Consider the following 15,837-nt stretch of genomic DNA (forward strand, 5'->3'; position numbering starts at 1 on the left):
ATGTTGTCAAAAGTACCGACCGCGATACCAAATCGGTACTGACATTTTAAAAATGTGATGCTTTGAGCGCTGTTGAGTGGATTCCTAAACACCTCTGATTGGCTTTTGTGTTCACATGCTCATCAGATATTTCTGTGATTGGCTACAACGATCAATGCACGGGAGCGTTTGAATTTGAAAGCGTTTTGAAAGCAGGCGTCTATCAGTGGTTGGGCTGCACAATTAATCGGACTATTCGAAAAAAAAAAAAAAAACATTGAAATCGCGCTTAAATGATTTGGCTTAGTTTGCAATTTGCGATTTTTTTTTTAAATGCGGCTTGTCAATGAACTATGGCTCCAAATGCTAATCCATCTGAAAGCACTGCGAGTTTGAATCGCTTATAATGTGCATTTGAAAAAGCAACACGCATCAAACATTATCCAAACATGAGAAGCATTTATTAACAACTTGTCCAACAAAAGACAACATTTAAAAACATGTTTTTAATCCAAACTCACTTCATAACGACAGTTGAGCATCCTTCTGTGAGATGTGGCTTCTTACACAGAATAAGGCAGTCGTGTGTTTATTAGGCATGGGGCGTTTACAGGTATCAAAGTGTACTCTGGTTTGAAAACATCAGGGTTTCAAAACCACTACATTTTTCCATAATACCGATCCTGCGGTATTAGCTGCTTTTTTTATGTCGAGTCAAAGACGCAAAGTGCAGTGAGGTGACTGGCACTGTCTAATGATTGAAATGCCCTTAACATTTACTTAATAAACTGCAAAATGTTATGTTTTCTAATACCTTTATTTCATTCATGGATTGCTTCTGACAGAGCTGCGCGAGCTCGCAGCGCCATTTGCAGGGCACTTAGCATGATCGCCAGGGTCCAAAGTGCCAAATGAGAGAAAAATCAGTGCTAAAACGCTTATTCACCAGTTGCCCGGTAACTTATGAATTGAAGCTGTGCATGAAATAATCGCAGCCTTTGCCCAATCGCGTGCGATAAAATTGCAAGAAATCATGAAGCCCTAATCAGCGGTTTGCCTGCTTTCAAACACTCCCATCTGTATTTGTGTAAGTTCATAAAAAAAAAACTGAAAATTTGGGGCTTTAGCCTGAAAATGGCCATTTTAAAAGTTAACATCCATGCACAGCAAAGGCTATAAAACAGTTGCAGAGATAATACTGATGACAAAAACATCACAGTTGGTAAGAAAAAACAGACCTCTGTAGAAAGCAAAACAGCAGGAGGAAAGAATTTTAGTTCAGGCAAGCTAATTCTCCACATCATATGTATGTATGTGTGTAATATAATTTTATATTATAAATAAAACAGTTAAATTCAACTAAGGCCACATTTTCTTCTATATTTTCCTGCAACGCTGGATTTACAATAAATGTGAAAACCTGTGCATTAGTTATGCGCAGGTCGCGGTTATATCCGCATACACTGCAGATAATCCACGTAATGGATGGAGGGTCAAGTAATAAAAAAAATAACATGCAACGTTATTTGCATCACTGGCCAGCAGAAGCGCACCGCAGTGTTTGTCGTTGTTGAGCGGTAGGACATGAGCTGTTGGCACATGCATCTTAAATTTTTTGGATCATCTTTTACCATTTCAAAGTGCATCCAATTCTACACTTTAGATTTTCTTATCAAAGACATTGTTAAAGCATGTGCGGGAGGCGGGGCATGGCTGTCATGGAGATAATGAAAATATAGGAAAATGAATGTTAAAAATAAAAATATGACATGAAAACCTGTCTATGAAAACATGACAATGTGATTAGAACAGTGATGCAGCAATGTTTTTAATAGGCTAAGGAAGCATCTAAAAGAAATAGCCGAAATTCTGAGGCGAGTGACGCCAATAAACTGAAGCCTGTTCTATGACACATCCTTTGATATTAATCAGATAACTCAGATACATAATATAGATGTAACATTACAACTTGTATCGGCACAAAAGGTTGCAAATGCCAGTGAAATTTAAGTTACATGCTACAGCGAGAAAGCGCGCGAGACCAAAATGTTATTTTACAGTATGAAAATCACTGATGATTATTGCTAAATTTATTACGAATAGAATTAAAAGGATATCTTCAGCACAAGATAAACATTTTGCGCCGCACAGCTTGCACTGAACTGTATTTTCATCTACCTTGTCAAAGTGAAACTAGACATCACTACGTGACTTCGAGTCCATTCACTCTCTTCTCACGTCTTTTGACGCATGCTATGGAAACCTAAACAATCAGAGCTCAGTGCGCCACCCAAAATGCTACTATAACCGATCAGGAGAAAAAAGAAAAAATACACTTCGATCATCGTTTACATGATCGATCATCACTGTCACGGTCGAGTACTTTGTCGCTGTTGCACAGCCCTACTTTCAGCAGTGATTTTATCTAAAATTTGTAACATTTCTTACAGATTTCTGCTCATTGTAAATAAGATACACATACATTAGCACAGTATCAGTATATAATGAGAGCGATTGTGTGTGTGAATTAGTCATACCGTCGCTCTATTAATTGTGAAGCTGTGGGTTGTAAATGGTTACTTCAAAAGTAGAAAAATATATGTTATAACAACTTTTGAGTTTCTAAGCTACTTAGAACTAGTTTCTGTGTTCCTCTGTGTGCGCGATTTTCTCAGCTACTGTTTGTATGCGTGTTCGTGCCACAATGCAGCTGCGCGAGCACAGTAGCTCAATATAATAATACACATCCGATCGTCTAATCGCTTGAATGTCCATAGTGGCAAACCGTAAAACACATAACGTTACAACTGACAAAGTTTAGTGAAGACGCAAAGGTCACCACTCGCGCTCCATCAGTGTTGACTCGCCGTTCACCTCTGTGTTGATTCCATACAGTAGACTGGATGAGGCGGAGTCACGTGGCTACACGCGCTATAGTATGTTTTTAAGGGGGAAGTATTAACAGAATTAAAAAAACAAAAATAAACGACATGGGAAAATTACATTGGTTAGAGGTTCTGAATTTCGGTTTTGATTACTTTTCAATTAATCGTCCAGCCCTACCTGCCACCAAAATTCTTCTCTGACGGTAACAGATCATGGAAGTGAAACTTAAATCTGTCACAGGGGTGGTTGGATTTATTCACAAACATTAAAAATATTTATTAAAAGCTTCTGTCTTTTCACATTTGTACTTACAGCATTATCATAATAGGCTATATATAAACCTATTGGGAGAAAACCGGTAGATTATGTGAAATCAGATATTGAGCACCCCCATATCTCGTTTCAGAACACCTCTGCGAAGATTCGACAGATTTGTAGTCCAATCAGGCTCCTCCTATCGAAGCATTGAATAGTCAACTATTCAGGGTCACCCCTACAGTGTAATATGTTACTAATTTGAATAATTGAAACGTGATGATCGGGTGTGGATATCTAAATCAGAAACTCATAGGTTCGGGTGGGTGGCGGTTGGTTGGGTGATTTGTTTTTAACAGCGGATTTGCGTGACATTACAGCTGATCCACACATCTCTACTGTGCATCCTAAAAAAGAAACTTGGCATCACTATGGTGATCCAATCTAAAACAAGCCAAGAGAAAATTCTAAGCCTTTTCTTCAACTGCAGACGTGTGGTCATGGGACTTCAGGCCACTTGTGGAAGCTTTAATTCCTGAGCCAGACACAACACACGGAGAACCTTGGAAGCGTGTAACAACTTCAACATCACGCTCACAAATCAAAACAGTCCTGAACAGCCACAAACAGAGCTCAAATTTAGCATGGCATCATTTTGACAGCCAACACCCTGCAGTGAACATCATGGATGTGACCCATATCAGATGTGATAGGAGGGGTGGGTGGGTGTGAATGCATGTGTGTTTAGCCTCTGGGGAGCATAAGGCAGAGCTGCTATTTATCAGGTTACAAAAAAGTGGGTGTGTATTGTGCTGCTTTGTGCCGCCTGTGTGTCTGCAGTTCAGCCTCCATCTCTCTCGCTCTTCATCCCTCGCTCCCTCTTGTGCAGAATGGTATGGTGTATCAGTCTGAGCATGTGTGGATCTCTTCTGCCAATGCTACACACTTGGACAAAACCTTCCATTTCACCTCTGCCACCTAACACATAAACCCTTGTTTTTTTTTTACATTTCTAAACACAAAAACGATCACACACGCTCTCATTCACTCACGTTGTCTCTTTCTCTCCCCACTAACACCAGCCCATCTTGCAGCTGGTAGCCTCGGCAGGAAGCAAAAACTCACGTGACCTCATTCTTGACCATCTCTGCCATGTTTTCTTTCAGTCTATCTGGCTTAAATAAGGTATTTCAGACTGACAACTGCAGTATTTTGAGACTGTCCCCTACCCTGGATGTACTGAACATGCAATCTTAGGAAAATCTCCTGAAATCTATTAGGATGCCATCTAAACGAGTCAAAATCTGGAAAGGGGTAAAAAAAAAGAACAAACAAGATCTGCATTTTCATGGGTTTAAATAAAATATTTTTGTCATAAGAGACAATAAAACTAATTTGTTCATCAAAATCACTCTTTTCCTAGTAAAAAAAAAAAAATTAACTTTTCAAAAGTCAACAAAACTATGACAGCTGAATGTCAAATTGTCAATCTCTGAGAAACCTGTAATTTAAATCATAAAATAAAATTAATTTTGTAAAATAAGTATAATGAACTACGCAAAAGTTTTGAACATCTCCAGGATGTTTTATAATAACCCAAAATTCAAACATAGTTCACCCCTCACACACGTTATCATGTCCGTCAAAAAATTAGGCTGGCTGTCGGTTAGAAAATTAGAACATCAACATACATTCATGGGCATCAATCACTTCACAAAATACTTGCTGGCTAAGAAATAAATAATTATTACCTTACAACACATCTGTTCAAATCCACATAATTTGAATATCATGACATCGATGTCTGTCAAAAAATAATGTGCACAATACAAGGTACTATTTACAAGAAGCAGACGTCCAGCGAATACAAGCTTTGCCTGGAAATCCCACACTACTGGATGTTTTGACTATGTTATCGAGAGTTAAATGTCATTCCAAACCTGCAAGACCTTCGTTCATCTTTGGAACACAAATTAAGATTTTTTTTCATGAAATCCGAGTGCTCTCTGACTCCTCCATAGATAGCAATTTAACCACCACTTTTAAGTTCCAGAAATGTACTAAAGACATCGTTAAAACAGACCATGTGACTGCAGTGGTTCAACCTTAATTTTATGAAGCAATGAGAATACAGTGCATAAAAACACAAAAATAACGACTTTATGCAACAATTTGATCTCTTCCATGTCAGTTTCCTACGTTGTTTATGTTGTATAGACAGTGCAACGTTTCCGTGTTCTATGTCAGAACGCCGACTCCGTATTGGCCGACGCTATTCACGTGAACAGTGCGAAGTATGTGTGTGATGTTGACGCAGGTGCCGGCCAATAAGTCAGCGTTCAGATGTAGAACACGGAAGCACTACACTGTGTTTACTAAGTAAATAGCGTGGGAGACTGACAGGGAAGAGACTGTTTAATAAAGTCATTATGTTTGTTTTGTTTTTGCACAAAAAGCATTCTCGTGGCTTCATAAAATTAAGGTTGAGCCACTGTAGTCAAGCTGACTATATTAACGATGTCTTTAGTACCTTTCTGGGCCTTGACAGTGGTAATTAAATTGCAGTCTATGGACATAATTGCTGTGGATTCATTTACCTCTCGGATTTCATCAAAAACATCTTAATTTGTGTTCCGAAGATGATATTTTTATATCAAAAATATGCAGGGTTTTTCCTACATTGAAAAATTTGGCGACCGCCAAAACGAATTTTTGTCCCGCCAAAGCCTTATTTGATCAGTTATTGTGATTTATGAATGACGCAGTTAACTGACGGAGAGAACGAGCTGTTCCTCCCTCATGCGCGCGAACTCTCTCTGTCTTAAAACTAAGCACTGTCTTTGCTCTCTCTCTCCCTCGCACGTTACTCTAAAACAACTGGCACGATGCTAAAAGTTCGGAAGACCGAATCCATGTTTCACGTGGCGCATTCTGAGAATTGTTTTCCTGAATAACCACTGGGTCTGAATAGTGCTCAAAAGAACATCACCTCATCTTCTCTGAAATGCAGCTGACATAAACCACACTTTCGGAAAAAAAACCCTATCCCGTGATGGTGTTTTTAGTGTTGATAAATGTTTTGCGATGTCCGCGATTCGCACTCAACGCATCCACGTCCGCTAATGTCCACTTTGCGACCTAACGACTCATTTGAATGGATTCATTTTAATGATGGTTAAAACAACTAATCTGTCCAACACTGAACTCAAGAGACGTCACTGCCTAAATCCGTGTATAACGAATTATTTACTCAGAACACCTCTGAAATGAGAACATAAGTGTGCTTACCCCATTTAGCAAGAGTGGTTTGTAAGATTTAGCCTTAATAATCCATAGTATTTTCAGGTTATTTAAATGACAGTGTGTAGTAGATTAGGCCTACCTATAAAATCAGTTAGTTTAGACTGGAGTGAGGTGAAACCAGGACAAAGCAAGTTGTTGTTAGGTGCATTCAATTGTATATGGTAGAAAATTAGACTATTAGTTACATTAACTTCACGTGGGTAGGGTACTTTTTACTGTTTGTGTTGATGACCATGTCTGTCAGCCCCCACCAAGACTATTTTTGACCCAGGAAAAACCCTGATATGTTGAAAAATGCAAACAGATAGCTTCAACAAAAGCATACCACTGGATTAACAACCTTGGAGCTCACAACAGGTCTGTCTTTAAAGGCCAATTCACCCCGCACAGACAAACGTCAACAAACACGTTTGTTGGGTTTTGTCGGATCAGTGTGTTACCCCTGTTGGTGTCTGTTGCCATCGGTCGGGGTTTGTTTTTTACCAGACTGAACGTGTTCAATCAGCATGTCAGTGTCTGTTGGGTCAGTGTTTCATAAAATTCTAAATTCCAAATCCAACGGCCAACTTGTTTGTTGGTGTTCATCTGTGCGGTGTGAATTGGCCTTAAAGGTCAATAAGTTATTGTTAAAAATCAGTTTCCCTATGGAGTTGAATTAAGTTTTTGCTTCTGGAACCCGGCTGTTGCACTCTATTACATTTCTGAAATTTTCTATACTGTGGATGTCTTTGACATGCTCTCAATTTTATCTGGACATTTTTAGCAATTGTAAGAAACCCGTTTGCTTACTCAAATCAGGTCACGGCTGAGAGCCAGTATTCGAAACAGAAGTGAAATATGTAAATACAGGTCATCAGAAAAGGAAACTGAAAATTTGCCTTGCACACAGCACAGAAAACTTCAAAACAATCAAAAAACTTCAGCTCACCCTATCTTGTTCATGGGGCAGAAGACGCACTGGAGGCAGAGAATCCAGAGACACACAGCCCGTCCCATCGTTATGAGAACTCCTGCTTACCAACCGGAAGAGTGGTCCTTGTTTTACCACCCGTCCATGAGCGACGGCCCTCTTCAGAGCTAGCCGGAGCTGCTGGTGGAAAAGGCCTGGCCCCATAGAGCCACTGCCCGACAGATAACCCGCAACATCTGCCTGGCATTTCAGAAAGCGTTCAATGCTCTTTAGGGATGATCCACCAGGTTCGTGAAGCCCCTCCAGAGAGCGCTTGATAAGTTTGTTCCAGTCCAGGCCAGGTTTTTTGCTGGAGCTGGAGGTGCTGGAACTGCCTCCACCTCCTCCCGCCCTGGGTTTCGGGAGCGATAAACGTCCAGGGTTATCGGGGTCCTTGTAGGAGTTGAGCCCCTTGTTGGACACCTTGAGTATGGAGCCATCTTTAACACTGAGCTCGAGGTGCTCCAGAACCGTCTTGCGGTCAAGCCCATGGGACATTGACACAGCATTGCAGATGCGCTCTTCTGACGGCCGCTGCTTTTGCTTTTTCACCTTCTTGATGGCTTCCAAGATCCAGGTGGTGTACAACGGGTTGGCCAGCTTCACCATGGCTGCGTTAAAAAGGCTGGGCCAAGGCCCAACACGCTCTCACAACCGTTAGGGAGCACCCAGTGGCCTCAGCCCTGGCGCTGCCTCAACGTAGTTGTCCTCCTCCTCCTCTCTCTTCTTCCAGGAGGCTATCCTTTGTCCCGGGGAGGTGCAGTAAGTCTCTCTGTGCCTGAGCAGGAGCTGTTAGAGAGGGAGCCGATCACCATAGCATAGGCTCCCTAAATCCCCCCCCCCCAACCTCAAAAAGATTCCCCTAACCCAGTGACCCTTCCTCTTGAAGGGCTGCCACACCAATGCAAAGAGGTGAGGTATGCAACAGGCGGACACAACGACTACTCCAAAAGAAAAAGTTGCAAGAGCCTGGGGTGTCGTTTTATTTGCCCGTCTCAAAGCAGTCAGTCAAGTAGAATCCTTGATTCAGATGGTTAGTGTTATCCGTTTAGATGGAGCATCTTTGTTAAGAAATGTGACAGCACTTTTGGAGAGTTTCTGTTTCTTCCGTTGGGGAAATGTAAGTGTGAAAATATTGTCCAGCAGTTCGTTCCTTCCTTGTTGATCCTCCTAGCGCTGTTGGAACAAGCGGTCCTGAACAGAACTCTCACTCCAGGAAGCAACGACGGCTGACCATCTTCCTACTGGGTATTCTTCAGAAGTTCCTGCAACCTGTACACACACACAAAAAAAAAAAACACAAACAGGATCAGCATCTGAAAAGCACACAAAACACATTGCAACCAACAAAATTATTGAACACTCATTAATATTAATCATCCAGCACATAAAAAGGGCAGAAAACAGTTCTACAGAAACACACAGCCTCATTAAAGAAGGGTAAAATATCTATGTGCAACTAATGCACAATGATAGCAAACTAACTCCACACTACACTTCAAAAGGGTCTCACTTTATATAAGGAGTCTTTAACTTCTATGTACTTATGTTAAAAAAAAAATATATTGCTCTTATTGCCTTTATGTTTTATTGAAAAACTTTTGCTGCTATTGAGGTGGGATACGGTGAAGGTTAGGGACAGGTGATATAATATTAAGGGTGGGTCAACAGTGCAATTATGTATGTAACTATAGAAATTAATTACAGATGTAATTGCATGCACTCATGCAGGAAATTTTAAATACAAGTACAAAGTAAAAATATCTAGTGCATTGTATCAAATGGTTCATCAAATTGTTAGTACATAGCAGTAAAAGACATTTAATATAAAAGGCATCCAAAGTTTAACATTTTAAATCCCGCATTCAGAAAAAAAACAGGTAAGCGTCAGTTTAAAAAAGTTAAAGCCAATATTAGCAGCAATAATAGGTAACACTTTATTTTACAGCACCCCTGTTACACATATACTTACTATAGTAATGAGTAAATCACAAAAAACTAACCCTAAACAAATAGAAACAAAATAGTAAAACCAAATATTACTCAGTACTTGTGTAATTACACTGTAACAAGGACACCTTAAAATAAAGTGTAACCCAATAATCTAAACAAAAACAAAAAATGCCTTCACAGTTAAAAATACACTATTTTCAGTGACAGATCAGATCAGTGACAAAACGGTAATATTAAAAATATGTCTCACAACCACCAGAGTGCCTGAAACTTCCTTTTTTAAAAATTATGACTTGAAGACATTTTGTAATGCAACGTCTATTATCATAACTTCAGATTGAAGTTAAGCAATTTCACAACACCTATGACAGATGGCCTGTTAGAAATCATCTGTAATGAGGTGCTAATCACACGTCAAACTGCAGCAGAAAGGAAAGCACGAAATAAATGTCAACACATGGCTAATAGTAAACAAAACAGAAACGGGGCTTGGACATTGAGGGGGGAAAAAACGTAAACAATATTACAAACAGCAGTTTGATAGTGGCTAAACACTAGCAAATATACTTTACTGGAAACGATTTAGGTTTATTTTCCATTCCAAACCATGTAAACTTTGAAGTAACGAAGCCAGTGCACTGAGCGGATGTTGTTAGCTCCAAAACACAAGCAACGTGCAGCTGAGAATAAGGACAATGTTTCCTCCGTTCCCCTCAGCGCCTGAGATTTCACACCATAACAATCTGAAAATGACATTTTTCTAGACCTTTCCAGCCTTATATATTACGTTAAGAAACATCGCGGCCTAACTGAAAACACAATGCCCGTAACCAGTGGCTACCGCGGTTAGCGCGCCTCAGCCGTTAAAAAAGAACGCCAAGATTCCTTCCTTCCTTCCCTCGCGCCAACGTTTGACACGGCCGCGCGCGGCCTCAATCTCTGCCTCGGATAAGCGCATGACAAAAAAAAATCCTCACGCGAGATGTTCGACTGCTCCTCCGCGCTTCCTCCACCATTTTCTCCTCTACTTCCTTCCCCGCTTACTGTAACCCACCCTCCCTACCCAACCGGAGAGCCTGCGGTGGCAGTGGTGGCGGCGGCGGCGGCGGCGGAGGAGACGAGGCCCGTGAGGGAAGTAGTTAGGCCTCGGCTAGCTCCCCCCACCCTCCCCCTTCATCTCCGCGTACCCCCCGTTCCCTCTACCTTCTCCCGCTCCTTCCCTGAAAGACAGAACCACGAGTCCAGTTCGGGCTCTCAAGCCGAGAGCATTTTGAACGCTGTATGTAGTTGTGTGCTACTCACCGGAATTTCGGCTCGAGCGGCCGAGGAGAAGGTGCCAGAAAGCGTTCGAAACAGAGACAACAACAAGCCCGAAAAATGCAGCCAGAGAGCAGTAGCTCCAGAGCTGACGCCATCTTTGAGTGAAACAGGAGCTTTGCGGGTGGGGGAGGGGGGAAACAGTCGGCGCTAGGGAGCGTCTGCATAGTGCGAATCCGAGTGGGAGAGGGAGAGGCACTGGATAAGAAAGGGACTGCAGCGGGAGGAGAGAGGGGGGATACGGCTGCACACATCTGAAGGGCGAATGTCCGTTGCTTCTCCGTGAAATGGAAGAAAGGGACAGATGGTAGAGCGGAAAAAAGAAAAGGCGATGTGGCACGCTTAGGGAACGTCTGAATGTTGCAGTCGCGCCTAGGCGGCGACAAAAGAAATCAAAGCGATGGAGTGTGGTTTTAATGTTAGAGGGTATTTAAAGATCAAAGACGGCCCCTCCACACCTCCCATCGGGGTTCTGCGTAGCCATTCTGCTGTTTTCGTCCCCTGTTTCCAAGAGAAATCATAATGCAATAAAAAATACATAAGCGCAAACGCCAGCGCTCATGACAAAGCAAATGTTTTGATTTTGGGGACGGGGACGCACTATATAAACAATGCCTGTGAGAGTCACTACTAGAGAGGATTATGTAAATTTCCCGCAGTGCTGTATGAGCCAGTGATTATGACAGGTGACCCACACACCTTTCCCTTCGGTGCTCCACGCGAGAGATGTTTTCAATTTAACACCCACTCGGGAAATGTGAAGCTGTTGCTTTAGTGCCATCACTAGTCATTAATAGAATATTTATGATATGATGTAGTTGCGTTGTAATTGCTGTAATGTTTGAGCTGCGTGAATATATTAATATTATTATGAATATATAATTACTATTTAGGGCATACTCGATTTTAAAATTAATGAGAGGAAAAACATTTGTAAGAATTAGTTAAGACTATCATACTTGTTTCAGAATAATTGCAGTTATATAATACATGTACTTTCTTATATGCCATATCTCTGTATTAATCATATCAAATATTATCATGTCAAAGCCACTTCTATTTGTTTGCTGTTTAAAATATAAAATTAATATAAAATAAGCCTGATATTCTTGATTCTCTCAATTTTCTTAATGTGTAAGTAGTAGCTATAGCTAATTGTTGACATAGATCACCGTATACATAATAATATGGGCTTTTATATAGCTAACTGCAGAAACCAATATATGGTATATCAAAGTACTTTTTAAGTCAAAAAGTAAGCCTAAGCTGCTAATATTCGGATAAAGCAATGCATTTACCATTAATTCATAGTCAGCCAGTGGATCAATACATATTCACACAATATGTGTATATATATATATATATATATATATATATATATATATATATATATGTGTATATATATATATATATATATATATATATATATGCATATTATTTCCTGAACAGCACTCTATGTAACTCAGCCATTTAAAAGTATATACTTTATATATCTTTACAGACAGCAGAAGTCATGAATGTTGCAGTTGTTCCTGTCTTTTCAAGGACAGCTGTCAGATATAGAGGTAGCTGGCAGGTGTGTTGTTGTAAGAACAGGAACTACTATAAGGGAAATGAATTCAGAATTTTCAAACAGCATGGTTTTGGTCAAGGCTTGTGTATTTACAATCTTTTTTATTAAGTAATGGCTCACCTGTTGGACTAAGTTTGATTGCTTTCCCTGCTTTTCCCCTCCACAGTTCTCATATGTATGGGAGAAGATAACTATGCTTTGATTTTATTACTATAAAATGAGGAAGAGACCTGGCTGGCTTTGTGAGATTTGAACTTTCCAAAAGGAAGTTATGAGTGTGATAAGTCTTCAACACACTTCTCACATAGAACCAGTTATTTCAATAAACTTATGAAGAGACTGATTACACCACATTTACTTTGTATGAAATGTATTGAATAATATGATGCCACTGATGTTATAAATATAAATTAATCACACATACTAAAACCACTTTGATGCTCCACAGGTCTGCTTTTTCATCCAAAACGCAGTAAGAAATAAAATAAATTTTAATTATTATATTTATGATTCATTTGTGCCAGCATGACTGTAACCTACTAATGAGCACTAACCCAACCAACGCACTATTATAGCAGATTAAAGTTGGCACTTTATCTCAGTATTTGTTAACCTTTATTGGTTTCTTTCTTATGTTTAAAGTGTTCCTAATAATATGAAAAAAACAAACTAACTTACTAACATTTCTCCATTTATATACAGTGGGTATGGAAAGTATTCAGACCCCCTTAAATTTTTCACTCTTTGTTATGTTGCAGCCATTTGCTAAAATCATTTAAGTTCATTTTTTTCCTCATTAATGTACACACAGCACCCCATATTGACAGAAAAACACAGAATTGTTGACATTTTTGCAGATTTATTAAAAAAGAAAAACTGAAATATCACATGGTCCTAAGTATTCAGACCCTTTGCTCAGTATTTAGTAGAAGCACCCTTTTGATCTAATACAGCCATGAGCCTTTTTGGGAAAGAAGCAACAAGTTTTTCACACCTGGATTTGGGGATCCTCTGCCATTCCTCCTTGCAGATCCTCTCCAGTTCTGTCAGGTTGGATGGTAAATGTTGGTGGACAGCCATTTTTAGAGATGCTCAAATGGGTTTAAGTCAGGGCTCTTGCTGGGTCATTCAAGAACAGTCACAGAGTGAAGCCACTCCTTCATTATTTTAGAATCAGAATCAGAAAGAGCTTTATTGCCAGGTATGTTGTTTACACATACTAGGAATTTGTTTTAGTGACAGAAGCTCCACAGTGCAACAGAGTGACAGCGACAAGACAAGACACATAATAAAGAGAATAAAATAATAATATACAAATTTACAAGATAGACAAAGTGCAAAAAAAGCAAAAAACAATATATAATATAGACAATTTGTATGTAACAATATATAATATAGACAATTTGTATGTAGCTGTGTGCTTAGGGTCATTGTCTTGTTGGAAGGTAAACCTTCGGCCCAGTCTGAGGTCCTGAGCACTCTGGAGAAGGTTTTCGTCCAGGATATTGGATATTGGCCGCATTCATTTTTCCCTTGATTGCAACCAGTCGTCCTGTCCCTGCAGCTGAAAAACACCCCCACAGCATGATGCTGCCACCTCCATGCTTCACTGTTGGGACTGTATTGGACAGGTGATGAGCAGTGCCTGGCTTTCTCCACACATAGAATTAAGGCCAAAAAGTTCTATATTGGTCTCTTCAGACCAGAGAATCTTATTTCTCACCATCTTGGCAAACTCCATGCGGGCTTTCATGTGTATGGCACTGAGGAGAGGCTTCCGTCGGGCCACTCTGCCATAAAGCCCCGACTGGTGGAGGGCTGCTGTGAAGGTTGACTTTCTACAACTTTCTCCCATCTCCCGACTGCATCTCTGGAGTTCAGCCACAGTGATCTTTGGGTTCTTCTTTACCTCTCTCACCAAAGCTTTATTCCCCCGATAGCTCAGTTTGGCCGGACGGCCAGCTCTAGGAAGGGTTATGGTCAGCCCAAACGTCTTTCAGTTTTTCTCTTTTAATAAATCTGCAAAAATGTCAACAATTCTGTGTTTTTCTGTCAATATGGGGTGCTGTGTGAGGAAAAAAAATGAACTGATGATTTTAGAAAATGGCTGCAATATAACAAAGAGTGAAAAATTTAAGAGGGTCTGAATACTTTCCGTACCCACTGTATATTATAGAGATGCTTTGCACCTTTAAAGTAACATTTCAAAATTCTGATATTCCTATTGCGTGATGAATGTCATCCTAATATTTGAATTTATGCTGGATAAAAAGTGTGAAAACAGCATCATGTCAACATTCTCAATGCATGAGGGGGTTGTCCTGTTTTTGAGTGCTACCAGCACTGTCACTATAGAAACACACACATATAAAAATAAATAAACCGTACTATGAGGAGGTAGCAATGGCATCTGATAGACTTTCATAACACTATGTGGGCGAGCTGTAGTTGCCCTGCAGCACAGACTTCATCAAATAAAGATCATCACAGTTTAATTAAAAACATTTAGTTTAACTGTTGGGTCATTTCCTTTTTGGTAAACACTAAGTGTTAACAAGGATCAAAGCATGTTTAATTGGTAAATGAAAAGAAGAACAAGCATAAAATTTGTAGTGGAATAAAACAGCAGCTCTGACCTTGTCTTTGAGCAAATGCAGTTAATATAAACTTTTAGAGAAGATCTTCATTTGGGGTCATATTGTTGAGCTCCAAACCATTCATAGACAAATTGCAAGCATAATTCAGGTTAGAAAAAACTTCCTCTGACCTATGCCAGTGTGAACTTGAGCTTTAAACAAACACTGGTTTCTCTAATATGGTGTTGTGGATAATGATCAGGACTGGTGAAAGTAGGTTGTAAGGGCAATCTTTGTACTATCATCAGTGTGCCCTTGAGCAGGACTCTTAACCTCAGGATGCTCCAGGGGGAATTCAAAGCATGTGCCATGCATCATTGTAAATTGTGGAAATAAATTCCACCAGAAACAAGCATTCTATTCTATTCTATTCTATTCTATTCTATTCTATTATATTCTATTCTATTATATTCTATTCTATTCTAATTATTGTAAATTGTGGAAATAAATTCCACCAGAAACAAGCATTCTATTCTATTCTATTCTATTCTATTCTATTCTATTCTATTCTATTCTATTCTATTCTAATTATTGTAAATTGTGGAAATAAATTCCACCAGAAACAAGCATTCTATTCTATTCTATTCTATTCTTTTCTATTCTATTCTATTCTATTCTATTCTATTCTATTCTATTCTATTCTATTCTATTCTATTCTATTCTATTCTATTCTATTCTAGCATTTTTGTGTACAAATTGCTTAAAGGGACAGCTTACCCAAAAATGAGAATTCTGCCATATAATTTTCTCACCCTCAAGTTGTTCCAAACCTGTATGACTTTCTTTCTTATACGAAACACAAATTAACATATTTCGAAGAATGCTGGGGTCTAAATAACATTTAAATTCCATTCACTTTCATGGACAAAAACACAGACTTTTTTTTTTAAGTAGTGAATTCTTACTTCAAAAAGAACACAGTGATCCCAAAATAAAGGTTGAAAAAGGCATTTTAGCAGCAATGCCATATAGAAGAACCATTTTTG

General features: G+C 39.5%; 1 protein-coding gene across 3 annotated transcripts in view; it reads right to left on the minus strand.

Annotated features, from left to right (window-relative positions):
• Positions 1-10,747, minus strand: part of kat6a (K(lysine) acetyltransferase 6A) — a 50,343-nt gene extending 39,596 nt beyond the window's left edge. For 2 of the 3 annotated variants that reach the window (XM_067405560.1, XM_067405558.1), the window contains exons 1-2: positions 10,628-10,747; positions 7,352-8,644 (exon numbers count right to left, since the gene is read on the minus strand). In XM_067405560.1, coding sequence (XP_067261661.1) covers positions 7,352-7,981 — 630 coding nt within the window. In that variant the 5' untranslated portion in view covers positions 7,982-8,644; positions 10,628-10,747. Of the gene's footprint in view, positions 1-7,351; positions 8,645-10,302; positions 10,352-10,627 lie in introns of those variants that run through there. The other variant, XM_067405559.1, reaches the window with a different exon arrangement.
• Between the last annotated feature and the right edge of the window lie 5,090 nt (positions 10,748-15,837).

The sequence above is a fragment of the Chanodichthys erythropterus genome, chromosome 13 (assembly GCF_024489055.1).
Source record: "Chanodichthys erythropterus isolate Z2021 chromosome 13, ASM2448905v1, whole genome shotgun sequence".
NCBI lineage: Eukaryota > Metazoa > Chordata > Actinopteri > Cypriniformes > Xenocyprididae > Chanodichthys > Chanodichthys erythropterus.